Genomic DNA, 26,867 nt, shown 5'->3' with positions numbered 1-26,867 from the left:
ACTCGCTCCTCGACTTAATGCAAACCTCATCAGCAGATGCTGTCAGCCAGAAACAGGTTTTTAGAGCCTTTTGAGACTCCTTATCCGTCTTAACGTCTCATTGAGGGTGATTGAGCATTCAAACCTCGCTGGTGAATATTAAAGAACAACTTTCCACTTGGTAACCTGCATCAAGGCAGTTTAGTACTATTCCACAAGAGGTCATGCTTGGCTAATAACCTGCAGGCTTTAGTTTCTTTCTTTATTGAAACCTCTTTAATACACATTTCATTTCTTTTCAATATTGTTAAGGAAGCTTGTGACATGAGATTTGTAATATTGTTTGGTTCCGTCTTCTTCCTGATCAGCTGTAATCCGGGGATCCGTACCGCCACACGTTGTGTTCATGGGTTTGATTGAAAATTCTCCAACAACTTTTCAACAACAAACATTTTATTACAATAAAAGGAAACAGTTGTCCCAGATGTGCGGGGTCCATCAGTGTAACAGACGTTTAAAAAAAGGCCTCCAGCAAGTCCCACGAGTGCTTTGTACTGCACAGCAATAGATCCTCATGTTAAACTAAAATGACATATATACATATAAAAAACTTGAATCGTCACACACAAAAGGCAACAAAGTACAAAATAAGTATCATATTTACATTCTAAAAGACATAATTACTCAACATAGAATAGTTTAAATGACATCGTCTTCCTACGTGTGAAATAACGGATTAAACGACTCGCTGTCGGTTCACGTACAGCTCCTTCACTACACCGCGCCGCTGATGTGGTTTAAAGGCATTACTGTCCGTTTGAAGGGTGGTTCACTTCGAATGAGAAATTAACGGACCTCCAGTGTTCATTTACTTTTATACAAAGTCGTATGTCGAGACGCTGGCGCTGCGTGAGAACCTGAGACTCAGTTTGTGGCAGTCCAGCTGCTCTTGAGCTTTTTACTTCTTCGGGTTCCACTGAGGCCGCCTGAGCAGAGGGTTTTGTGCTGCGCTGTCTCCGGGTTCAGCAGCCCAGGATGGAGGCGGAGACGAAGGCAGCTGCTGCTCTTCTTCACCTTCATGATGCCCGTTTCTAAAGTTATCCGCTGAGCCGCTGTCATAGTCTACAGGAGAGGGGAGGTGACGGTGAGGAGCGGGGATATGGGAATTACTGGAGGAGTTCGTTCTAGATGTGGCACGCCTCGACGGGCCTCTGTCCTCCCGTTTACTTTCATCCAGCATGTCGACAGAGGACGCCTCCGTCAGGGTGTCCAGCCTGCGTAGAGGCATCATGGCTCTGGAGGAGGAGGAGCGTGCGGGCTGGCCAAACCGAGAGCGTCTGGAAGGGTAGGCCACCTCTGACATGGTTTCCTGATCATCTGGGACAGGTGAAGGAAATGGTAAAAATGCAGTCATGCAAGTAACACCGAAAAAGGTCCTCGATAAATGAGAAAATGTATGTGGTTTGAGAGGCTCACCTGCGAAGCTCTGCCTCCCAGGGGGGAATTTTGAGTCTAGACTTTTCCCAGCAGGAAGAGAGAAGTATTTCTGGGATTTTGGCACCATCTGAGATCAACATGGGAATAAAACAGCAGAATGAGGGAGAGAAAAATGAACGAGGGATGGGGACCTCACGTTTAACACGGCACGCGCTCATCTCAGTGTAGCGACGAGACGTTGAACTAAGAGGCTGAAAACATATTGTAGAACTCATGTAACACCCTGAGTGTACACCAGCCACAGTTACAGAGACTCATGCTTACCGTTGACTGAAAGCTGCCAGGTCGGATACTGCGGCGGATGCTGGCGTGGCGTCTTATCAAAATCTCTCTGGCGTGGCTGTCGTTGGGCAGGGAGTGCTTATTTGTGTACGCCACCGTCTAGTGAAAGAAAAAAGGTTCACAATACAACATTACACAGCAGATTCCACCTTTTTATTCTTTAATAAAGTCACAAGAGAGCCAACAGGCGGCCACAATGACTTCAGCTCAACGAGACATGTAGAAAGTTCAGATGCTTTCAGAGGAGACGGCGTTCTTTATAGCTCGGATTACTCAACCAAAACTGGCCACACCTGTTTGAACTGAAAGGGTCCGTGTCTCCGTCTGGACTTTACGAGCTGCCACACTAACCTCTTCCGTGCGACGTCAACCTCACTATCAACATGGATACTTCTGTCCTGCAGCCATTAGTCAGACCTAAAACCAAACACTTCAGACACTCTGAAAAGTTGCCATTGTTCTTGAGGGAAACGTCTTCTCTGTTTCACAAGAGTTCATCTTGTTCAGTCAGAGCAGGAAACAATATAATATTCTGCTCTGGTGACAATAAGTGCATTTTCATCTTGTAAAAGTGTACCACAGTGTAGACATACTCTGTTTTACTTAAGTAAAAGTATTGGCATCAAAATATACTTAAAGTACCAACAGTAAAAACACACATTTCAGAATAATATATTATTGAATTAATATAATGCTACCACCGAGGAATCAATAAAGTTTTATCTCAACCTATAATATAAAGTATTACATTATTATTTAATTAGATTTTGTATTATTAATCTGAATCTTCAAAGCAACTGAAGTTATCAAATAAACATCTTTCTCTGTGATGTAGTGGAGTAGAAGTATGAAGAAGCAGGAAGACTTAAGTGAATAAATAAAAAGGCACGAGGCACACTGTGGTTAGATTTAAAAAAAAAAAGGGGCAGGGATCTGCATTTTACTGTGATTCTATATTTGTTGTGTATCGCGGTTTTATATAATTGAAAGCCGTATATTCCAACATCACATGTAAAAGAACGAACTTCTCAGGATGTCACGTATTAAATCTACCTACGTCACAGACAGAAGGCGACGCAGGATCTGTGCGAGAACTGTAACGACGTGAGAGACTTGGAAAGAGGAGCTAATAAAATAAGACGATCCGTCTAATGGAGAACAGAAGCGCAGGCTATTCGTCTCCACATCAAAGCGTCTCTGTGGGTGAAGTACAGCCGACTGCAGTCTATCGCTATGCAAAACAGCAGCGCTCCAGAGCTGCAGTCAGAATATCATCGTGAGAGTACAGAGAGTCTGTTTCCTGTTCGTCAAACTGGGATGAAAACAATGTAAATTCACCTGATCGCAGACTAACACGTCAAACAAACAGAGATCTCAGGATGCAGAGCTCTCGTCTGTTCAAGCCGCTACGTCAGAGGACGTTTACGACCGTTTAAGTTGTGCAGAGGAGCACGTGACAGACTGAGGCTGCTGTTGTCGATCCATGTATTCAAAACACGTCTGTGTGGACTGAAAGCAGCTGAAGGTTCAGATGTATGTCAGATGTACTGAGCTATACAGTAATGTCCTGAAACATCGTGAAATGTGTACAAAGTATAAAGTACTCAAGTAGCATACATTCCTAAAAGTTACTTTGCACCACTAACATGCACGATAAGAGAAGCTTTGGGATTTCTTCACATCTCACCCGTTGCCTGATCTTGTACATGTTCTTGGACAGGATGTCGTGCATGTTCTTCAGGTCAGGAGCCAGGAACTTCTTCTTGGGTTTGGCAGAGGTTTTCTTTTCTTCACTAAAAGAGAGACGAAAAGAAATGACTCTTGATCTGAGCAGACGTGATGAAGACAAACTGAGACGCAATGAAGGTTTCATACTAGAGAGAGACGACGGACGGCGCAGCGCTGATGTCTCCGGACACGGTGTCCAGGATCTCCATGGCGTTCTGCAGCTCCAGCTTCTTGTACAGCGCCACAATGCTGGACTCGGCCCGGTTGTCTCGGATCAGGATCCTGCGCAGGATTCGATTGTTGAACTTCATAAACCTGACGAGGAGAGAAAGGAGATGACATCGCTTGTGAGATACAGATATCTGTGAAGGCGCCGCTCTCATTCTACGGCCTCAATAGATCTTTTAAACAGCATGTTTCAACTTGTTAAATTAGACTGAAGATCTGCAACCGGTCTCACAAGAGTAAACAAAAGCTACAAGGACGAGAAGAACACTGGAGAGGAAGAGGCAAAAGAAAACTAAATTGTACATTTTATATTGATTTCTTTTGATTGTTTAGGAAGAATTTGCGAAGTTAATAGCTGAAGAAAGAAAACTTTGGCTGCAGAAAGTAACTATGCACAAGCACACACTGTTGTAATATAATGCAGTCATGTGATGTCAATATTTAAACAGTGAGGGTAAAAGAGAGCATGAGGAAGAAGTGTCACTGCTGATGGCGCAAGCTGAACATTCCCGAAGCGAACAATAGCAAAGCAAAACAACAATGAAGGAAACTGAGACTGCCTCCTTTTCCTCCAGTTTCACTGCAGGTTCTTCGTCTTTAAACTGAGTCATATAAAGCTGCGAGAAGTCAGAGATGAAGTGTGTAATGTGTACATGTCTACCCGTGACTATAGGTTGAGCAGAACGAGCAGACAGGAGGAGAGAAAGTTCTTACTTGTCCTTCCAGTAGAAGTGGCTCCACTGTCCACAGAGGTCCTCTATACCGGCGATCGTGTGTTCCATGAGCTGAGAGCAGAAGGGGAGAACTGTTAACCCGGTGCACAAAACACACACGAACCGTCTCCCACATGTACAACAGTCACAGTCTTGTGTCGTACCCTGGAGTGAATCTCTGCGTTGATAGTGTCAAGATTGCGGATGGTTCTGCGGACGTTAATGAACTCGATCAAAGGTCGAATGCTGATGCCCTGAGGAGAGACAGATCACAGATGCAGCAGAACCCAGAGAAACATGAGAAGACTTTTAAAATCCAAACTGACCGTCAAAATACTTTCATTTCATTTAAAGATACATAATTCTTATTGCAGCAGTACCTGAAGAAAGACAGTGAAGAGGATTATAGCGATGGTGGCGGTGACGAAGAGCGGCTTGCGGCCAATGTTATCAGGAAGAGTGAAGACCAAGGCGAATGAGATTGCACCTCGCAGACCACCGTAGGCCAGACCAAATTGGTCTTGCAAGTTGAATGGGATTGTGCGGAAAGGGTTAATGATCTGAGTCAGCACCAGGATACCTGGGAGGGAAGGAATAAAGAGTAAAGTATAAAGCTGCACGCACTACAAGGGGGGGGGGGGGTCGCTTGTAGTTGTGAAGCCACAGAGACTCATCACTCGACTGTTCCGCTCAGTGCACAACTTTACCGTTACATTTTTCCATTATAAAACATTTACAAAGCAAAATAGTTTGCATCCTTGTTGACTTGCTAGCAGTCTTACTTCCTGCCTTTGTTGCCACCAGCTTGTGCTTGTGCGTCCTTCAGTGTTTGCACGACACAAACTAAATGGGGACGTTTGCAAAGACAAACAAAGCCTGGCCTCTAGCATGCCACAGACACCCCCGGCCCTCCTTACCGAGACCTCTCCATACAAAAGCAAACAGCAGCGTGAACAGGATGTAGCCCCAGTTCCACTCGTGTTCTGTTGTAATGGTGACGACCCCCAGGAAGAAGAAGATGAGGGTCTCGGAGATGGAGCCAAGCATCTTGATCACGTGGCGGATGGTTGTGCAGGAACGCTGGGAAACGTTTTCCTCCACGTAGTACTTCATGGTGAGCGCACAGGTCACAATGCTGCAGAAACACATAAACCACAGCTGCGTTTCTTCTTCTTCTTCTTCCAGCGTTACACACGTGAAACTGTAAAACACTGTTCTACTCACGCCATGATGGATGAGATGGCGAAGAGCTCGGCCACCAGGTAGGCCAGGTAGCTGTACATGAATATGAAGAGGGGCTCGATTTCTCGGACCCTGGAGGTGAATCTCGTAGTGAAGGCGGCCACGAAGCCAAACAGGATGCCGAAGCCCATCCCGCCAAACCCGACCACGAAGAACCGCGCCACCCCAAGGAAAACATCCACTGGCTCCACCACCGGCATATCCGCCACGAAGTTGAACATGTTGTACAACACCTGAAAACACGCACATGTTGAAACACTCGTGCAGACAAAGAGTTTTATATGTGCACACACACACACACACACACACACACACACACACACACACACACACACACACACACACACACACAGGCAGATAACAGTGATTTATTGAAATATTTACTCTGCACTGTTTGCAATTTGATAATGTCATTACACCAAGTGCACGACATGAGTCACGGAAACAGAGCAATCGTCTTTGTTCCTTTTCAACTCGCTGCGGTTTTCATGGTGATGTGGCAGTTTAACATCTTTACAGAGAAAGATAGAAATATGTAGATGTTGAAAATCACGTAAACGCCTAAAGCAAAGAGAAAACAGCAAACAGAGCACATTTTACTGAGACGATCACTTGTATGTGTAACAGTGTTCATAAAGTCCTTAATACACATAACTACCTGGCACATGGGTCATTTACAGTAAACAGCGAGTGACGCTTTATAGTTTTGCTCTCTGCCAACCAGTCAAGTTAAAGTTTACATGCATAACATTTAAAGAAAGCGGATGTGTGTGTCGAGTCAGGCGGCAACAGTTCCTCTTTTTGAATTTGCAGAGCGCAGATACAGATGATAACATGGCACTCTCAGTCAAGGGCAGAGCGAGGGACTCTGGAATCACACTCTCTGTGGGTTTCCTCCACCCCTACTTGTCTAACCAGTGAGTGCCGTGCTCATTGGAAGCATTTCTACTTTTGGCAAATATTCCATCTTGTTTGAAGCGGTCGGTGCAGACCACGCCTGGGCTGTCCCGGTCTCCTGAGTAAATGTTTGTCTTCACCGTCTGCATCAGCTCCGCTACTGTGTACTAAACAAAAGCATCGCCACGCCAAAGCTAAGAGCCGGTTATTGTAGGTGGGTCGGTGTGTTTGGACACAATAAGAAGAGGGTGGGGGGGGGGGGGGGGGGGGGAAATGTGAGAATGAGCTCAGTTCAGTCAAGTTTCAGATGATGTGTTAACTCCTCCCAAACAGCCAAATGCAACAGTGACCTCAGAAACTGGTTTGGCGGCATCTGAGCAAACTCGCTTCTAAAGAAACACGGTTCACACATGTGGACGCATCTTCCTCCAACAACATTACTTCAGAAATGTATCTGTTCAGCAATCTCGCCAGTGCCCTGATACACGTCATGTTATCATACATGCAGACGAACCCAGAAAAGAGACTGACTTTACAGTATCTGGTGAAACCTGAGCTGAGCTTTTAGGGAAAGAATAGAAAAGCTCCAGACAAAGAGATACTGGATCTACCATTTCATATAATAGCCGTCTTAAAAGTAAGGGTCCAAACTGGGTGTTAAATGGTAGGTGGAGTTACAATGGTCTCCATGATGAACTGTGTGTGTGTGCGATTCTGCTTTGTTCCCACACTAGTTGCAGCACTTACACAATTCGGACTGCAACTAACGACTATTTTCATCATCTAATGATCTTTTGGTCTAATAAATATACATAATAATAATAATAATAATAATAATAAGATGTTTTTAAATGTGATATACAAACAAAGCAAAGGATTTTCTACCATTTCTGCATGAAGAATTACTTTAAGGGTTAATCTAGTTAACCACTTTCCCAAACAACCTGTATTTTATCTGTCCACATGTGAAGCCCCTGTGTGCGCCCTCAAGGTAAGAGCCCACAACACAACACAATAAGAACAGCTTGTAGTGGCACCCTGCTAACTGCTCTGAATGTTGTCATAACAAGCGAGAGCAGGCCAACAAGCCACATCAACCGGCACAAACACTCGGGTGGTCTCAGCCTCGGCCCACTCACCACAGTGACAGCATCATTGAAGAGGCATTCCCCGAACACCACGATGTACAGCTGCTCGTTCACAGACACGTCTTCAAACACGCTCAGCACGGCCACGGGGTCCACGGCCGAGATGATGGTGGCAAACAGCAGGTTCTCCTGGAGGTTGATGTCCTGCACACCAAAGGCCTCAATCTGGCAGATGGCAAACAGAGACATGCCAATGCCGATGCTGTTCCACAAAGTCCCCACCACAGCGAACCACAACACCTGCCAACAGAAATGTCAAATTGTGTTTTACAGGGAAGTTAAATCTGTGTCAGGAAACTGTGGCTGTATTTGTAACGGACCGTGCCGATGTTCTCAAAGAAAGGCCTGGTGGGCATGAAGTAGCCCGAGTCGAGGACGATCGGGGGCAGCATGTAGAGGAAGAAGGCAGTGCTGGTGAGCACAGCAGGGGGCTCCTCGTGGACTGAGTGCATGATGCCCCCCACGATCAGACCAATGGAGATCAGAAGGCACGACTCTGGCACCCAGATGGTGATCTTGTGGTACACATGGAAACCTGAGAAAAGAGAAGTGACTTTAGTTCAAAAACAGCAACAGGGCTACCTTCAAAGAGCTCACCTGCACCCTCTATAAAAGAGGTCACACTTATTATTGACTAAATAAGCAGAGTCAATAAAATCACTAGTTCGAGCTTGTTACTCACCAATCTTTGCGAATGACGCCAGCAGCACCCAGAGAGTGATCTCAAATGGTATCTGTATTCTTTGGTAGTCCATTGTAAACACTGGTAAACTTGCCTTTTCCGCGTCTGGAAAGGCCTGGGGGCCATTATCGGGCTTAATCGGGGGCAGAATCGTGACACCGCCAGTTGGTTTTTGTGGGATTTCTCCTCTGGAGCCATACAGAAGACTTGAAAACGTGAAGATAAAGAGTAAAACTCCTGTTCTTCTGGTAATGCTTAAATCCATGGTGCACAAAAACCCGCAGCCCCTACACAGGAATCCAAATTGATGCGAATATCAATCAATCCATCCAACAGGCACAGTCGGGAAAAAACAGTTAAATTGGGAACATATTCTCCTCTAGAAGTTTTTTTTTAAATTCACTCTGTCTTCTACCGTGAAGCCTTCATTCACTTTTCTTCAGAGCTCACGGTTGTGTGGTCCGCGTGAGTCTCCTTCAAACTGCAGCGGGACAACACACCTGTGGTCTACCTGCAGCGCGTCCATGAAGTCCGATACAGGCAGGGCGCGGCCCCGAGCCCTGCTCTGATTGGGTGTCACCTGCAGCGGATAAAAAGGGTGGGGTGCGGTGTTCAGGGCCCACTCTTAAGTTTCGGTGACACAAGTTTCCTGAACAACTCGAGTTTCAACTTTCACTTTTACTACAAGCAGTTTATCTGATTTACCTGAAGGGGTTTAAGTCAAAATCACTCATGTTACATTTTGACTTAACATCTCAAAGCTTTCATTAAGTTCCCCATAAGAGATAATATGTCAACACTTGTGTATCTCATTATTCCCATAGGTTCTCAATAATATGATAATCAACATTTATTGGTCGACTTGATATTTTATCATTAGATTCTTTAAAATAATTTATTGCATTTCCAGAATAATTTTGGATAATCTCATAACAATGATTTAGTAGCTCAACATGTTAACAACAACTCTGTCAGTTGATTACTATGATTACTGGCTCGTTAATGTTTTTAATTGTATTTAAATATCTTTTTTTATGTTTCTTTTGCACTATTTCTTAATGTTTTATTTAAAGCACTTTGAATTTCCGTGTTGTAAATGTGCTGTATAAAAAAACGTGCCTTGTCCGACAGCGCCCCCCAGTGGAGAGAGGAGGAGCTGCGTCCAGCGGCGGTATTACGTCTCGATGTGTCAGAGGGAGCCGGGGCGAGTCCTGACTGCAGACATCGTCGAGTAGCAACCAGGATGCGCATCTATAGGAAAAGAAACCTTCGCATTTCTCTAAACGGTAAGATATATTTATTTGTGCTTGTGTTTCTCATTTGACATGTCATCATCTCTGGTCGAGGGCGTTTATTCACACAAAGAGAGAACAGCACCCCGCAGCAGAAGCAGAATAAGACATGTTTACAGCCATAGCAAGATCTCAAATGTCGATTCATCTGTTTTTTATTCCTATACATGGCGTGTGTTTAATTGTGTGAATTGTAGGACACATCCTGCAGCGGCATGGAGCAGCATCACTGAACGAGCATCAGCAGATATCATGACGCAATAGTTGTTATTGTCCGGCTGTCAGTGAAAAAATATGTATCCACACTAGTATAATGACAATATTATTAGCCAGTGCTGCCATAAATAGATTTCTACTGGACAGCTCTCGCCTCCTGTCTGTTTATCTCCACGCACCCAGGCAGGTAAACAGACATTATGACACCCTGTTTAACGCAGGGTTACAAAGGGCCAGGTGAGTGTTGATGTAGGATTATGAATACTAATCTTATGTTTTTATACATAGTGCATCTAAAACCGGATGTGCTGCTCATCAAGCTACTGTCACGCCATTGCAGGCCTCCCAGATGCTCCCCGCAGAGCGGAAAGGATTACATCTGATCTGTTGAATCATTGTTTTCACTGTTTGTATAGCAGAGAGGGAACAACATCACACTTTCTGTGGCTCACCTCGAGCTGTCTCTCTGTTTCTGTCTTGCATCTCTGTGTGCTGGAGTGTCTATTTGTGATGAGAGATACATTTAAGGTTTCTCAACTTAAATGAGCCCTCAGTGTTTCTCCTGATAACTACAGTGTCAGATCTACTTACAGTATTCACTCTGTGAGATCCTGTAGCGTCATTAACAAGTTCATTCATCGTCATCCAGAGCTGCAACGATTAGTTGATTATCGATTTATCGTGCATAAATGTCAGAAAATGCTGTTTTCAGTATGGAGACGTACTGTTTTCTCTGTTTTATATCATATTAAAGTGAATATCTTTGAGGTTTGGACTGAAAAACAAGACATTTAATCACCTTGAAACTGGATTATTATTCGATTAATCTAGAAAATAATTGGTGGATTAATCAATAATGAAAAGACGTGTTAGTTGCAGCCCTGTCGTCATCAACTCCTCACGTTCAGTTTACTGCTGTCGTGGTAACAAGATCTTCTGTATGCGTGACGTTACTCCCTCTTCACGTTTCTGTGTGTGTGGATAAATGCTCTCCTCTCAGGAGTAAACACATTTGCATATTCAGCTCCTCTTTGCTCAATCTGATCAGAGAGCAGTTTGTAGATGTGTGGATGGAGTCAGCCGCCCATGTGTCCATGGTTACGCCAGACATTTCTACATCAAGTAGACGGTTGTAGATGAGACTCGAGGGACGGCAGAGCGGCACAGCTCAGCTTTGGACCGAAACAGGATCAATAGATTTGAAATTGAGAGGGACATCGGGGTCACAGGGGGGGATAGGGAAGGGAGATATGCTGGAGCACCAAAATACAGAAGGGGAGGATGACAGAGCAGAAGAAGGGGGACATTTAGGATTTAAAGAGATGAGGAGGAGGCGACTTCATGAAGAGGACATCTGAGAGACACTGCAGTGCAGCCGGTACTGACAGCATCTGCAGGGGTCCAGCTGTGTGCCGCCAGCCAGCCTCACTAACTGGGTCAGTTCTGCCTCCAGAACGTCCCAGAAGACTGACGAGTTACCACCTGAATCCTCTCTGTCCTCTCTACTCCACACCATCTTTCTTCTTCTCACCTGAAAAACCACACACAGTCTCACACTGACCTGTTTTTACTTTTTGAGGTCAGAGGTCATGTACAGAGCAGCAGCGGTGGAGCGGGTCGGTAGGGATAAGATTGATTCAAGACGAAGGTTTCTTTAGTTGATTCGTCATTTGTTTAAATGTTTTTTCTCATGCTGAATGACTTCTTTCCAAGATTTAAAGTTGTGCTTTTGCATGATTGCACTTCTCACAAAGGATTATTTGCTGTTCTTCCTCGTATTATATTATTATCATTTGAATATCTTTGTGTTTTGGACCGTTGGCCCGGATAAGAAAAGCACTTTGAAGATGTCACCTTGGCTTTCTAAGAAATTGTGATTGAGCATTTCTCACCATTTATAACGATCATCAATGAATCACTTTGTCAATCAACAGTAAATTAATAATTAATATAATTATATATTGAATATGTGTGGGCATTCGACTCTTGGTTGAATAAAACAAGCACTTAGAAGACGACACTTTGGTTTCATCGATTAGTCATGTGTTACATAAAATGACACGTGACATCTTCAAATGTTTTGTTTTGTACAACCAACAGTTAGAAATGCAAAGATATTCAGTTGATATTGATTCAAAACAACAACAAATCGTCACATGTGGGAACCAGAGCGTGTTTTCTGCATTGAACAGTCACCAAAATGATTGTTAATCAATTTTCCGATGAGTTAATCGACGTTTCAGCACCAGCGTTTTGTCTCCCTGGAGCAGACTGCACGAGGCTGATTGTCAGACAGATGTGATGAAGTTGATCCGTGGCTCCCTGTGGTTTTCCATTAGATCCACTGTGGGTTTCCTAGAGAGCCTCCCACAGTGCCCCAGGCAGTGGAGATTACAGCATTTTAAAAGACAGCTCCCATTGACAATAACTCCCACACAGCCTAATGAGGCAGAGCAGCCACGCAGTAATTGTCACCTTCTCACATGAAGATGCCAAGACAGAGATTAAACCGGCAAAGAGCATCACGCTCACACTCTGGGTTTAGTGTGTGTGACTATGCGGATGGCTTTGAGTGCCGTGTGTGTGTGTGTGTGTGTGTGTGTGTGTGTGTGTGTGTGTGTGTGTGTGTGTGTGTGCGTCACTGGTAGATATCATGTAATCAGATTCACGTGTAAAAATAGACCTCCGATGCTGAAGGCCTTACACATGAATGCGCAGTGGTACACACGCGTGTGTTATCCTTTTGTCAGTGTTGTGTCAAATACACAGAAACAAAAGACACAAACACTTACAGCGCTAGATATGCTCTCGCGTCTACCGGCTCTGAGAAGGAGAGACATTTATTCCAGATGATCACTCTTAGTGATGGTAGAGGAGAAGAGGAAACATGCCCCAGGAAATGAAATGATTGACCTCCATTTGAAGCACTTTTCTGCTCAGGTTAACCACGAGACCTCTTGCTGCATCCTTTTCCTTTCCTTTCTTAACCTTTCACATTTTCATCACGCACCGTTTTTCTGTTCCTCTGTGTCTTCTGTTTGTGCTTCGTTGTGCAGGAGCTAAATCAATACACTCACAGCTTGATTGTTGCTGATTCTCACTCTTACACCAGCGTTTCCACCGTGTGCCACACTTGGCACAGCCTCAGGTTCCTGCTCTCTCACTGTTGCGCATATATTTGGCAGGTGCGGTGTTATCTTCTATGCAACAAGACGAGCGGCCCTTCACGCTGTGGCTTTTGCACGATCGTCCAAAATGAGTGTCGGACATAACAAACGAGTGTCTCGGTTTCCCTACGAGTTGCACCACGAGCACTTAGTGCAAGTGTGTGTGGTCAAAGTGAGGAGGTTGTTATGAACGAGGCCTCTTTAGAGCAGTATATCTCGCTACCTGCAGGTCAGATTATGATCAAGTTTGGTATTTATATCTGTGGCTCCGTGAGGAAGATTCTTTGTGATTTTGGTGGCCCCCTCCTTTTGTGTCACACCACTGGCGGGTTAAAATGCCTTGTTTATGAGCACTAGTCCATGTGAGTTATCTTGGATAAGGTGATGTTCACACCTTAAGGTTCACATTTATGTGTCAATTAATGTAGTTGTAATGGCCTTAACTGAGCCTACGCACAAGGACACAAGGTATTCCTTCCGTTTTTGGAAACATTGGAATAAATCTATATTTATGTGAATAAATCAGAGTGGACTTGTGAACGTCAATGAATAAATCTCTGTGTTGCTGTCCTCGAATTGTATTTATTGTGTTTTTATACTGATATGAACGGCTAGAAGCGCTTTACTTTTGATTATTGGAACAGTTTTTGCTGCAGCTGTTTCATTTCCTCCAGCTTTGGGAAAGTCACACTTTTCCTCTGTGAATTTCTCAAACGTGAGAAGTACCTTTTCCTGATTACACTAACATACTTTTAGAAACATTTTCAATGCAGGACTTTTACTTGTAACAGTATAGTATTTTCACAGTGTGATATTTGTACTTGTATAGTACTCCAGCACTGCTAACCTTGTGTGTTGAAGACTGTAACGTGATGCTGGGCATGTGTGCAGTCTAATCACGCAGCTGCCATCTGGATGGAAGCATGACGTATCAAAGAGTTGGAGATGTCCCGTCTGTCTCACCTGTCTCTATGGGGGACAGCAGATAATCACGTTGTTCTCTTCTGTCTTTCAGGTTCATCACTCACAAAGGTGTGACCGCTCGGATCAACGCACAAGGGAAACCAACGAGCACGCATCTCAAAGAGCTCACGTGACGGAGTTTTGAGTTTGAGTCTGCTCGACATCCTTCTACAGTTTTTTTATTCCAAAGTAGATCCTCAGCCCCAACGTGAACCCACCATGTCCGGGAAGGAGCGCAGCCCCCGCCATCGACCCTGGTCGGTGTACCGGGCCAACACGTTTGAGCTATCAGCTGAGATTATGGGACTGGCTCTCTCAGGTAACTAAGTAACTGCTTCCATGATAACCTGTTTATTTCTTTGCTGATGAAAAACCTGACGTCCTCGCTTCTCTCCTGCAGGCAGCAGTCAGGATCCAGACGAGCCTGTGCTGGAGTTTAGTGTGGGTAAGTTCAGAAGAAGCGTCCTTTTACTGGAAACACCGTATAGTGACAGCTTCATTTACACCATTAGGCCTAATAGTCTAAGATAGTTGAGCAATGAAAGGCTCTGATAAATGTTGTGTATGCTACCTGCGCAGCACCAACGCAGACACAGTTAGCTCTAAGATCTAAGAGGAGAGTGAATACTGGACTTAGTTTCACCCCCAAATAAATGAAAATGTTGCTCATTGTCTGTAAATAGGCAACTGTCTGCTAACATGTTCACCATATACATATTTAACGTAATAATATATCAATGCTCAGCTGCTTCTTTAAAGGATGAAGGATGAAGTTGCCTTTCACTGATTGGCTCAAGGTTGACTACATCATTTGTGTAGAAAGGCTTTTTTTTTATCCTTTGTTAAAGCTGAAAGTATTACTGTATTAGTAAGTGCAAACTACTGTATTACATCCCTCCCACGGCCAAGGATTAGTGACCTTCCCACCATTAAATCCCACCGTCTGTAATCTCTTCCTGTGTTTATATGATGCTGCAGCCTGCAGCGAGCTGGTCACTCCCTCTCTGGACCGCAAGCCAACCAGCTTCGTCGCCATCAGCTGCACCACTCCGCCTCAGGCCTTCTGGACCAAGCACGCTCAAACTGAAATCATAGAGGTACACCAAAGTTCACTTTCCCTTGCTCCCTAGAGTCTGCTGTTTGAGACTTCAAAACCTTTTCAGCTTCCTCTCTCTGTCTCTCTCTCTCTCTGTCTTCAGACCACCAGTAACCCTATCTTCCTGAGCAGCGTGGCGTTCTTTCAGGACTCTCTGATCACTCAGCAGACGCAGGTCAAGCTTTCTGTCTACGATGTTAAGGACCGCACTCAGGGCACGGTAAACCCAGAATCAAAAATGCAATCAAAACTTGACTCCACTGTCTTCAAATGTCCTGCTAGGAAGTGAATACAGTTCTTATTTATGTAATCCTTCTACACTTATCTGAGCGAAATCCTCAAAATCCCCTTTGTGTGTGTGTGTGTGTGTGTGTGTGTGTGTGTGTGTGTGTGTGTGTGTGTGTGTGTGTATGTGTGTGACAGATGTACATGCTTGGCTCCTCCATGTTTTCTGTGAAGGAGCTGCTGCAGGACAAACACCACAGACTGCACCTGACTCTCAGGTAACAGCAGAGTCCACACACTGTGCCTTCCTTCACTGACTGATGGCCGCTGCTTGCTTGCTGGATTTGGGTTCATGGATGTTTAATTTGCTCGATGTCACTGTGGGTCAGGTCAGCGGAGAACGAGCGCGTGGGGAACATCACTGTCATCGCCTGGCAGATAGAGGAGAAGCGCGAGCAGAGAGCTCCTGTTGCAAGATTACAGAGAGGAGACACTGTTAATGGAAGAGTGAGTGACCAGGAACAAGTGTTACAACTGAACGGACTGGTTGATTGTTTTATTTTATTTATTTGTTTATTTGTCAGGGACAATTCAAAAACCATTATAATATAATAAAATATATATGTTGCATATACTGTAGGACTTCTAGCCAAGGCTATGAGGTCATGACTTTATAGTAATATGAATAAATAAATAAAATAATAGTAGTAATAATAATAATAATGTTAATGGTAATAATATTAATAATATTAATAATATAATAATATTTATTTTAGGCCAAACAATCATCAAGAAATCCAGAAAATAATTGATAATAAATATAATAGTTGCAGCCTTGAAAAACCTATTCAACCTCAGAGTATTCTCCACCTTCAGATTATTTCTGGTTGTATTGTTTTAATAACAGACCACAGATCTGATGTGATTCTTCTTGTGTGTCAGATGGTTCTCTCTGTTGATGCAAGCCTGACTGAACCCGCCAGCATGAAATCCAAGTCTTCATCTCTGTGTAAAGACCCGCTGCTGAAGGCTGGTGAGTCCCGACCTCCTGCGTGACTCTGTGGGAGTGACGTCACCGTGATTCACGGCTCTGATGCTTTATTTCGGTTCCGTTTCAGTGTTTGGGGGCGTGATGTCTCGAACGTACCGGTTCCCCACCACGGACGGCAACCACCTTCGGATCCTGGAGCAGATGGCGGAGAGTGCGCTCTCCCTGCATATTCCTCGACAGTTTGTCAAACTGCTGCTGGAGGAAGACGCCGTCAGGTAATGTCTCGATGTGTTGTTGTGCACTGACCCTTTAAAGCAGGCGTGTCAAACTCATGTTAGTTCAGGGGCCACATGCAGCACAATTTGATCTGAAGCTTGTGTGGAAAGATGCAATACTTTCATAGTTAGCTTGTAACATTATGCAACAAATATGGAACAAAAAAGCGTCTTCATCTCTTCTTTGTGTCCTTTGTGTGACATACCAGGAAGTGTGTATTCTGTACGTACTCATCCTCATCGTACGGTGAAAGAAACATTATCGTTACGATTCCCACTGCTTCCGTTCTCACTAATGGTTGCTTGTGGGGGATGTGAGAAGTTGGGCAGCAGCTGCAGACACTAACTGCAAGCTGTGAGCTCATCAGTGCATCAGCTGGATGTCTCCATCGTGAATGCTTCTGTGTGATGTGCAGGGTGTGTGAGCTGGAGGAGCTGGGAGAGCTGTCTGCATGTTGGGAGAACCTCAGGAGGCAGATCATCACTCAGTACCAGACCATCATCCTCACCTACCAGGAGACCATAAGTGACCTGCACGAATACAAAGGTTAGAAACACAAAGAGTATCTCTGCTGGGGAACGAAAATGTGCTTTGTTTAGTGTCATTATGGGAGGTGGAGGATCTAGTGTTATTGCAGCTTCACTTCTATTGTCTGTTTTAACTGTGTTTACTTATGTCTAATGTTTTGTCTTCACACTAACCATACAGCGTCAGTGGCTGCAACAGCGTATACAGGTACAAAGAACCTCTTTACCTCCTGTCTGCTCCCTCTCAGGTCCTTCATTTAAGTCGAGTACCTTGAAAGCTGAGAGGAAGTTGGAGTTTATTCCTACTAACCTGCACATCCAGAGGATGAGAGTACAGGGAGAGTCTGGCTATGGTAGGTATTTGTACCGCATGTCCATGTGTGTGTTAATAACATTGTTCGTATAGTATCTTATTTTATCCTCTTTCTTACTGTCCTCCGATCAGACCGGACGTACGATGTTGTGACTATCGGTGCTCCTGCGGCTCATCATCAGGGCTTTAAAGGCTGCGGCCTCCGAAAACTTCTGCACAAACTTGAAGAAACCAGGAAACAGTGAGTAGAGCAGAACAGAGTTTCATGCTGGTGTTTGATTTTATGAATGATTAATGAATGTTTGTTTTGTGATTTGTTTTGTCGTCAGGACTTATCAGGAGGAAAGGTGAGATTACGCGTATTGTACGTTTTTGTGTGTTTTTTTGGCATCACTGAGCTCCACAATTTATCTTCTACTTTATGTCTTACACACACACACACACACACACACACACACACACACACACACACACACACACACACACACACACACACACACACACACGCAGCTCTGCTGGCTCCGGCTCTAAAGGAATGACATACCAGCCTCAGGATGTTGTGAAAGCGAAGGAGCTGATTGGTCAAATAAACACTCTGAAGACACAGGTGTGTTACTACACTGAACGTCTGTCTCGAGCCGCCAAGGAACGCTCTGCCAACGCTCTGGAGAGAACGCTGGCCATCCTAACAGAGAAGGTAACAACGCACTTAGAGGATGTGTATATCATTTATAGGATTATAGATTATAATCTAAAACATAATATACTGTAACATAGACAACATGATAACATGTTGTTTTATACCAACAAAGAGAATGGAAAAAGTAAAAACAATTATATTCTGTATATACGAGCCTTTCCTCCCTTTGTGACGGTTTATGGACTTTATAAAACATTTATTTGCCCCGAGTCACTGTTCATTTATTTCCCTCAGTATAGCCACATATTCCATTACCAGCCTCTCTGCGTCCTCCCCCTCCCCCCTCTCCTCCCCCCTCCCCCTCTTCTCCCCATCTCCTTCCCTCTCCCCCCTCTCCTCCCCTCTCCTCTCCTCTCCCCCCCCTCTTCTCCCCTCTCCCCCCCTCTCCCCCTCTCCTCCCCCTCTTCTCCCCTCTCCTTCCCTCCCCTCTCCTCCCCCTCTCCTTCCCTCTCCTCTCCTCTCCTCTCCCCCCTCTCCTTCCCTCTCCTCCTCTCCTCCCCCCCTCTCCTTCCCTCTCCTCCCCTCTCCCCCCCCTCTCCTCCTCTCCGCCCCCCCTCTCCTCCTCCTCTCCTCCCCCCTCTCCTCCTCTTCTCTCCCCTCTCCTTCCCTCTCCTCCCCTCTCCCCCCCCTCTCCTCCTCTCCTCCCCCCTCTCCTCCTGCAGACTCGTCAGCTGGTGACCGTGTGCGACTCTAAGCTGCTGTCCTCAGCCATTCTCGCCCTGGCTGCTGCCCGCCCAGAGTCCACTCAGCAAAGCACCCCGTCCCCGTCCTCCTCCTCCCTTTCACCTTCTTCTCGTCCCCCATCGCGCTCCCCCTCCCCTCGCCACACAGCCTCCCCGTCCCGTGCCGCCACCTCGCCCTCTCGCCATGCAGCTCCTCCGGAGAGCGGCGAAGGGAGTAGAAACAAGCGTGCCTCCTTGCAGGCAGAGTTGCACGAGGAGGAGTGGGTAAGAGAACGTCCATCTGGCTCTTTGAGGTCTTGTTGTCTTGTCGATATCGTTGATTTGTAATGTGTTTGTGTGCAGGACAAGGTTTGGCTTAATGTTAATAAGAGCCTGGACTGTGTGATCCAGAGGGTGGACATGCTGCTGCAGCGAGACAAACTCCAGAGCGACAGCAGCTCGGAGGATGTCTTCCTGCTCGCCAGCGAGGAGCCGGGTAAAACTAAGAAAGGTACACACACACATACACACACACTGCTGTATGATGGCACGTACTGATTCATCTCACTGCTGAGGGGTGATGTGAACGTGTGTCTGGATAAATCCTGAGCATAAAGACAAAGATTTACCAGCATCATCATCTTGTCATCCTCTATTATCATCACCGTCCTCACATCCACCACAAAATCATCATCATCATCTTTCTCTCACCGCACTCCTGCCACTCAGGCCTTTCTCTTCACTGTAGCTTCATTTTGTTCACTGCTTCAGTGTTGCTGCATGTTTAGAATCTGAAATATAAACTTGAGTTACAAGTAGGAGTAACTAAACAAACTTTCTGTCACTTGTAGATATCAGCCCCGAGGTAGAAAAGAAGTCTCCAGGTGAGAAATGATCCTGTATGTGCTGGAAGGTTGATTAAACCCAAATAGTCACTACAATATCAAATACATATGTATTCCTGCAATATTATTATTGTTTGACATGTTAAAAAATATGTATTAGTCAACCTGTGAAATTTAATTCTTCAAAGTCATTTTTTTATTCAACCTTGTGTGCACGCTCCCTATGTGTGTGTTCAGTGCTGTGTGCTGTGTCTGCAGGTGAGTGGAGCGACGCTCTCTACCCTCTCCTATCCACGCTGACGGATTGTGCGTCTCTGATGAGCGACAAAGCCAAGAAGGCCATGGTGTTTCTGCTGATGCAGGACAGCGCCCCCACCATCGCCATGAGCCTCACCCTGCAGTACCGCCGCGACGTCGTCTTCTGCCAGACGGTCCATCAACTTCCACCTTCCCCTTCTAGCTATTCTGTCTTTCACACATTGTCATGACACGGCGTGCATTAAAAACATGAGAAAACGTCGCCGTGTTGACACGAGTTGTGCTTCTTACAGCTGACGGCGCTGATCTGCGGCTTCATCATCAAACTGAGGAACTCTCTCTGTGACTCGGGCTTCCTCCGGCAGCTGCACACCATCGGTTTACTGGTGCAGTACGAGGGCCTGCTCAGCACCTATGGTAACCTGTGTGTGAGGAGTGTTTGTGTGCATTCTTTAGAAATGTATCCTCACACAGCTCTATGATAGTGCTCGCCTACGCCAAGGCTGTACATCAAAATATACAAAGACGCAAACATAAAGGACCAACACCATGACATCCTTACTTAATGATGTTAATTGTACTTTTCTGTGATGACTCCTTAAAGGTGAGGAGCTGGCCATGTTGGAGGATATGAGCGTGGGAGTGATGGACCTGAGAAATGTCACCTTTAAAGTTACCCAGGCGACTTCCAGCTTCGCCCCGGACATGCTGCCGGTGATCACGGGAAACAGGAACGGCTTCAACGTCAGGGTCCCGATGCCCGGGGCGATGTTTGACACGCTGCCACGAGAGATCCAGAACGGGATGCTGCTGCGCGTGCAGCCCGTACTGTTCAATGTGGGGATCAACGAGCAGCAGACGCTGGCTGAGAAGTGAGTCGCTGACATCAGAGGACAGGAAAGGTTGAGGGCCTGAGGACAGAAAGAAAACGGAGGTCAAAGGGCAACGAGGAGGAAAATGGCAAATTTGGTTGAATAGGTCAATTTGTATTGTGATACGTTTGTTACACCATTCAATGTTGTGATTCCTTATCAAGAACACTTTTAATATTCACATCTGAACATAAACCGTTGAAGGCAGTATTATCCAATCTGACGGTGTAAGTAAGAAAATGAATAGAAGTAATAATATATTGTATTTATGACTTCAACACAGTCACATTATATACTTGAGGCAGGACATTAACAGGACAGGTGTGACTCTAATATCCTCCACGTGTGTCCAGGTTTGGAGACACGTCACTACAAGAGGTGATCAACATGGAGAACTCGACCCGCCTCAGCTCGTACTTCGACCAGTTTAAAGAAGTTCTGGCTGAAGACTGTGAGTTTACACACGAAACACTTTTATCAGAAGGAAAATGTGTGTTTTGTTGTGCTCACCCCTCGCTCCTGTGTTCTCTCCTCAGGCCTGCCTCGCTCCCGCAGCACCACCAGTGTGCTCGAGCTGCTTAAACAGCTGAGCCAGAACGTGAACTCCAAGAAAAGCAAGAACGTGGAGATTTTGTGGCAAGCTGCCGAGGTAGACTTACTTCTCACGGCTTCTCTATGCAGAGATGGTTTTCTTCACGCTGTGGGACTATATCTCCGTACATATAACACATTGCACAAAACGACCACTTCTATAACTATTTCATTTTAATTCCGATATATTGTACATATAAAAAAATGTATAATAATATTTTAATTGTAATTTCTCTTCTATAATTTAATATCCTCTCACTATGTTTACCGTGTGTTATGCACCAACACACCAAAGATTCTGATTTAAAAGCTACATGTCATCCTCTGATCTCTGGTTTCTTCAAACCCCGAAAGGCGTGTCGGCGCCTGAACGGAGTGCGTTTCACCAGCTGTAAGAGCGCCAAGGACCGCACAGCCATGTCCCTGACCCTGGAGCAGTGTCAGATCCTGCAGACGGAGCACGCCCTCGCCCCGCAGGTCTTCTACCAGGCCTTGGACTGTATGCGCAGGTCAGCTGATGATGAAAGTCCTAAATCTCACAGATGTTATTACATTATAAAAAATTAATTGCTTCTGCTTTTTTTCCCACAGTGAGGGCTGCAGGAGAGAGAACACCATGAAGAATGTGGGATGTCGTAAATACGCCTTTAACGCTCTGCAGCTCAAGGCCTTCCCCAAACAATACCGCCCTCCAGAGGGGACGTACGGGAAGGTTGAGACCTAAGGGGACTCCTCTAACTGCAGGAAAACCAAAAGACTGACAGGGATCATGATGACAGCACCACACAAAAAAATTACCAAACACAAACTGGAACAACACCCCTTTGTTTTGTGCTTAGTCACTGTTAAGATGATTAATGTCCAAGTGCCAGTGCTACTGTAGATTGATTTAAAGCAGTCTCCCGTCTCTTCCAGTAGTGCTAGAATCACACACTCGTCACAGCCACTTCACACACGGAAACAGTAAAGATGGCTTTTTGTGTTACATTGTAGCCGGTGTGCAGACAACACTGTGGGCATCTGTACCAGTCGTAGCATCAGGAGTAAATTGTGTCCCTAGAAATAAGATGTGCAAATGTCTCAGCATTTAGAAAGGTGATGCGGGACACATCTGTCCATCTGTTTGTCAGGTAAAGGACGAGGCTGTAGATAGTGTACAAGTTTCTTAATGCCAACAAATCAAATGCAAAGACTAAAACAAACAATGAACATTGTTGTCTCACGTGTCATTACGGTGAACTGTAGTTCATTTTGAGTAAATCCCACATACGCCATGCTACTGATGTAAAACCCATTAACTCACCAAATGAGTATTAATCCGCCCCTGAAAATAGACCCTAACAAATGTTTACTCCTGCTCAACCATTTGTGTTTGAGGAAACGAATAAGCACTTTTTAAAGATGGTTGATTTTGGTCTTTTCATGTAGTTTGTCGACAATGAGAAAAATAAAGGCTTTAAGGCTACATCAGGCAAAATGTAACACAACGTGAAGCATTGACTTCCTGCAGATCGCATCTTCATTTGTGGAGTATGAGCAGTTTCTACCAGAGGTGACAGTTTAATGGTAACAGTGGAAGTGTGTGATCATGTGGAGATTGTGAAATATATTTTTAAGACTGCTGCCTACATGTGAAGTTGCCTAGTGTAGCTTGAATGAGATGATCAAGTCTTTGCCTGTACACATATTTCTCTGGACATGAGCTGCGCTGCAGAATGACAGCTGTTGAAGTCAAAGCACTTATTTGATTTATTTCAGTGCTTTCAGCCTGTTGTCTGTTTCCCTCCCAATGTTCCTCCTTCCTGTCTTTCTTCTTCAATCACATATTCACCACCATATCACTCTCTACAACGAGCACGTATCTGACTCCACCGTATAACAGTGATGTCTCATCTAATGTGATTTCTGAAGCTGCACTGTAAGCATCGATGGGGAACTGGTTAACCTGCATGAAGATCATTTAAAAAAAAGAAATGCTATTACTGCAATTGTATACTGTTGCGATTAAGAGTTTGATCACTTGATAGATGTTTTTAGACTGAAGTGAAATAATGCATATTGCATTTTTCTCCCGACCATCAACAACAACTTCTGTTTACCAGCTCCGGCCTCCGACGTACCTTCTTGTACAAAACCTACAGAGACAGTGAATTTTTATTTTGAAAATGTTATTTTGCCTACAGTTATTTATGTTGATATGGCTGTTGTTGCCAAACGCTGTTATAGTTTTATTCATTGTTTTTGGGACGTTGGGAGACACCTGCACCCACACAGAGGGATGAAGACAGACTGGATAACGAATAAAGACTTGTCAATGCCAAATTAAATGAGACATTATGCTTTGTGAATTGAGCAGCGAATACTTTATCCTCTCAAGTTTGTCTTAAAGAAGCATCTTTAAAAAGTAGCTCCACAGTAACACTGTCAGTATCATTATCTCCATTTTAGATTTTCTCTTTCTCTTTTGAAATGAGGTCCTGATCGAAGCTTGATTACCTGACAGGCGCCTTGCTCCGGGGTCTGAGACCTTTAGTTCCACTTAAAAACGATGTGTGTATGGTATGTGCAAGAAGCCATCTGTGCATTTCCTACTGCAACATGTCAAAAAGCCTCCTGTGAAATATCATCAGGCAAAATAATTATAATCACCGGTGTGAGTTAACATTAGTGTCAAAAACTAATCCTGTCAATGTTCAACTCACCTCAAATGCAGCCCAGAGTCCTTCACAGAGCCAGATTAAAACAGCAGAGACAAAAAAGTAAAAGCAAAAAAAACACAATAATAAATAGAATTTAGCAAAACAAAAAATTGCAAGAATAAAATGCTAAAAATAAATAAATGTCACTACAATAAATAAACACAAGTGACAAAAGTAGAATAGGATTATATTATGTCCACAAGCAATTATATATATACATATAAATATATATACTTATGTATATAGTATGCATACACAAAGAGAAATATGCAAGCAAGTAAAGATATAAGAACACATATAAAAGAAACCAAATTAAAAAACAATAGTCCTTACAATCAAATCCATTTTTTATTTCATAGCACCAGATCATAACATAAGTTATCTCCAGACACTTTTCTTGCTTGAGATCATACTTTTGACAATTATTTAAAAAAACAAACAACAAAAGGCTTTAATTTAGACAAATTATGTTAGGGAGTCAAAACCAAAACAAACCTCTGTTCCCCTTTAAATATCTCACCGGAAGTGACGTCATTGCTATAGATGTTGTGTATGTTAAAGAAGAATCACCTCTACTGTCAAACAATGACCAAACGTCATTAACCAGGCCACTCTTGAAAATAGATTTTAACCTGCATAAATATATTTATGTATTTCTTTATTATTATTTATTACAATTTGACTTTTATTATACATTTACTACGTTCCTGTCTACATCTCTATGTATATATATATATATATATATATATATATATATATATATATATATATATATATATATATATATATATATATATTTATATATTTAACTTGACATTATGCATACATTTACTACATTCAGTTTAATAATTTGCAATACTTTCTACCACACATTTATATTATTACTATTATATTTTATTGATGCTAATATTTTAGCTCTATATTTTAACTTGCCCTATTTTGTGTTTTATATGTTTAATTACACAACATGTTGAGTGAAGAGTCTGCTCTGCGTCTCGCGGCAGTTTTTGGTGCTCAGAAATCCCGTCAGAGTGAGAGCTCGCGACATCTTCTCGGGCCTCCAGCTGTCTGCATGGCGGTGATTATCCGAAATGTTGCATTAACATCCCACGTGTTCAGCTGCTCTGTGCGGAGGTGAGACTGCACTTTTACACTTTAAACTACAAACTGAGAAGGAAGTTCACTGAGACACACAGCTGTGCAACATTTCACATTTCTTTCTAATAGCTGTCGAGTTAGCTTCTGTTCACCATAACAACCAAAGAGCGCGTGAGACATGCTCATGCCCTTGAAAGCACAAATGACAGAAATGTGACTTAATATTTAAAAACAGAAACATCATGAGAAGAGTTCAGCAGTGGTGGTACTTAGTATTTCCATTTACTGCTACGTTATACTTCAATACTGCATTGACAGGTACTTTTCAGATATACATTATTAATACATTATGATGTAGGCCAGAGGTCGGGAACATATGGCTCGCGAGCCATATATGGCTCTTACGCGATATGGCTCGCAGACAATTTTGAGCAGACATTTTAACAAGTAATAAATAATTATACTGTGTCATTTTAAAGTAAAACTAGCGGAGCCCTGCTCTTCCGAAATAGCTGAGGAGAAACTGCGCAAAGCAAGCAGTAGACCAGGGGTGTCAAACTCAATCACAGAGAGGGCCAAAATTAAGCCATCGTTTCCATGCTGCATCTGAGTCTCCCACAGGCAGCTTGGCTCTCACTGCATCATACATGTCCGTGATCACACGGCCCTGAAGCTGCAGGTTTAACAGTGAGATGCTTCGTTATGTCGCACAAACAGTCCAGCTCACATCGTCTCAGAGATCTGTGGTGTGTTTCCCTTTGCTTCCAAAAACGGCCAGATTTCCTCACGCAACTCGAAAAATCTATTCAGCACTTTCCCTCGACCATCACACCGCCATGTTCAGAATGTATCGCCTCAGGAAAAGACTTGCATTGACTCTTAGAAAGTTTCCAGTCAGTGTTACGGTGCTTATTACATGTTCCATCTCCAGAGCTTTACAACACAGCGCTTCCTGGTGTATGATGCAGTGATACACCGTCAGCTCACCTGCACAAACAATGGCAGGGGAAACACTGATACCGCTTTTAGTACTCGGATTTTATTAAATATATGGCTCTCAAGGAAATCCATTTAAAAATATTTGGCTTTTATGGCTCTCCATGTCAAAAAGGTTCCCGACCCCTGATGTAGGCTATTAGTGTAGGTTAAACTAGCAGCAGAATATATAGTAATTACAATTAGATCCACATGTTCACATTAATACATCACTAATTATAAAGCAGTGATGTAATGTTTCTATAGTTACATAATCTCGATTTCCCTGAAACATTAAGCCTCAGAAGTAACTCCCAGTGTTCAAAAGACACCACAATCATCCTGGATTATTAAACTCTACATTTAATGATTGATTAACAAGAAGCTGATTTATTATTAACTGTAGCTTACATAACTCCTCCCTCTCAGTACATTCAGTTTGATTCCCTTCTTGCTGCTCAAAGGTTGTTTGCAGCTGACCGGCGGTGCTTCCAGTCTGTGAGAGGAAGTGTAGCAGCCGGCAAACACTACAGTTCATCGGTTTCACACTCGGAGACAGGTTGGTGTTATCTTGTAAAATATGTGCTTCTGTTTCGTACGAGTTCACTGACAAACAACCAGCGAAGTTTATCTTTCTATAACCGTATAGTAGGAGATAGATATCTCCAATTTACTCATTTACTAGAGGAGTTAAACACTAAAGCG

At 43.9% G+C, this 26,867-nt stretch overlaps 3 protein-coding genes across 7 annotated transcripts in view; 2 read left to right on the top strand and 1 right to left on the bottom strand.

Annotated features, from left to right (window-relative positions):
- Nucleotides 1-201: 201 nt before the first annotated feature.
- On the bottom strand, nucleotides 202-8,940 carry slc9a2 (solute carrier family 9 member 2). The gene is made up of 13 exons (XM_029459798.1): nucleotides 8,397-8,940; nucleotides 8,035-8,249; nucleotides 7,706-7,954; nucleotides 5,652-5,902; nucleotides 5,345-5,562; nucleotides 4,808-5,007; nucleotides 4,592-4,681; nucleotides 4,429-4,499; nucleotides 3,634-3,801; nucleotides 3,446-3,551; nucleotides 1,741-1,857; nucleotides 1,456-1,543; nucleotides 202-1,356 (listed from the first exon to the last, which is right to left on the bottom strand). The coding sequence occupies exons 1-13, from the start codon at nucleotides 8,659-8,661 to the stop codon at nucleotides 938-940; spliced, it is 2,457 nt and encodes an 818-aa protein (XP_029315658.1). The 5' UTR covers nucleotides 8,662-8,940; the 3' UTR covers nucleotides 202-937.
- A 631-nt stretch (nucleotides 8,941-9,571) lies between these two features.
- On the top strand, nucleotides 9,572-23,713 carry inpp4aa (inositol polyphosphate-4-phosphatase type I Aa). Of its 4 annotated transcripts, none has more exons than XM_029459516.1 (24): nucleotides 9,572-9,682; nucleotides 14,087-14,353; nucleotides 14,435-14,479; nucleotides 15,013-15,131; nucleotides 15,234-15,350; nucleotides 15,554-15,633; nucleotides 15,745-15,862; nucleotides 16,298-16,388; nucleotides 16,474-16,621; nucleotides 17,038-17,168; nucleotides 17,398-17,502; nucleotides 17,595-17,703; nucleotides 17,792-17,809; nucleotides 17,973-18,159; nucleotides 18,825-19,109; nucleotides 19,188-19,335; nucleotides 19,676-19,708; nucleotides 19,928-20,100; nucleotides 20,221-20,344; nucleotides 20,532-20,799; nucleotides 21,153-21,250; nucleotides 21,336-21,448; nucleotides 21,745-21,899; nucleotides 21,982-23,713. In XM_029459516.1, exons 2-24 carry the CDS (start codon nucleotides 14,254-14,256, stop codon nucleotides 22,112-22,114), a joined length of 2,898 nt encoding a protein of 965 aa, XP_029315376.1. In that variant the 5' UTR covers nucleotides 9,572-9,682; nucleotides 14,087-14,253; the 3' UTR covers nucleotides 22,115-23,713. The 4 variants fall into 4 exon arrangements, with proteins under 4 accessions (XP_029315376.1, XP_029315379.1, XP_029315377.1 ...); XM_029459519.1 differs by lacking the exon at nucleotides 9,572-9,682 and adding an exon at nucleotides 11,533-11,552; XM_029459517.1 differs by lacking the exon at nucleotides 9,572-9,682 and adding an exon at nucleotides 12,648-12,844.
- Nucleotides 23,714-24,917: 1,204 nt separating this feature from the next.
- Nucleotides 24,918-26,867, top strand: part of LOC115026383 (probable uridine nucleosidase 1) — a 3,670-nt gene continuing 1,720 nt past the window's right edge. Inside the window, exons 1-2 of one of the 2 annotated variants that reach the window (XM_029459199.1) lie at nucleotides 24,918-25,223; nucleotides 26,627-26,721. In XM_029459199.1, coding sequence (XP_029315059.1) covers nucleotides 25,057-25,223; nucleotides 26,627-26,721 — 262 coding nt within the window. In that variant the 5' untranslated portion in view covers nucleotides 24,918-25,056. Of the gene's footprint in view, nucleotides 25,506-26,626; nucleotides 26,722-26,867 lie in introns of both variants that reach the window. The other variant, XM_029459200.1, reaches the window with a different exon arrangement.

This window comes from Cottoperca gobio, chromosome 21 (genome assembly GCF_900634415.1).
Source record: "Cottoperca gobio chromosome 21, fCotGob3.1, whole genome shotgun sequence".
Taxonomy (NCBI): Eukaryota; Metazoa; Chordata; class Actinopteri; order Perciformes; family Bovichtidae; genus Cottoperca; species Cottoperca gobio.
The sequence above is the reverse complement of the archived record's forward strand: the minus strand, read 5'-3'. Positions and strand labels throughout refer to the sequence as shown.

Coding starts and splice junctions, on each gene's coding strand:
- slc9a2 (XM_029459798.1), bottom strand. CDS start 8,661: ATGGATTTAAGCATTACCAGAAGAACAGGAGTTTTACTCTTTATCTTC. Junction 5,008..5,344: donor TTTTGTATGGAGAGGTCTCG/GTAAGGAGGGCC, acceptor CTTCCCTCCCAG/GTATCCTGGTGCTGACTCAG. Junction 1,858..3,445: donor TGTACAAGATCAGGCAACGG/GTGAGATGTGAA, acceptor TTCTTTCACTAG/ACGGTGGCGTACACAAATAA.
- inpp4aa (XM_029459516.1), top strand. CDS start 14,254: ATGTCCGGGAAGGAGCGCAGCCCCCGCCATCGACCCTGGTCGGTGTAC. Junction 16,389..16,473: donor AGACCCGCTGCTGAAGGCTG/GTGAGTCCCGAC, acceptor GTTCCGTTTCAG/TGTTTGGGGGCGTGATGTCT. Junction 20,345..20,531: donor GGGCCTGCTCAGCACCTATG/GTAACCTGTGTG, acceptor GACTCCTTAAAG/GTGAGGAGCTGGCCATGTTG.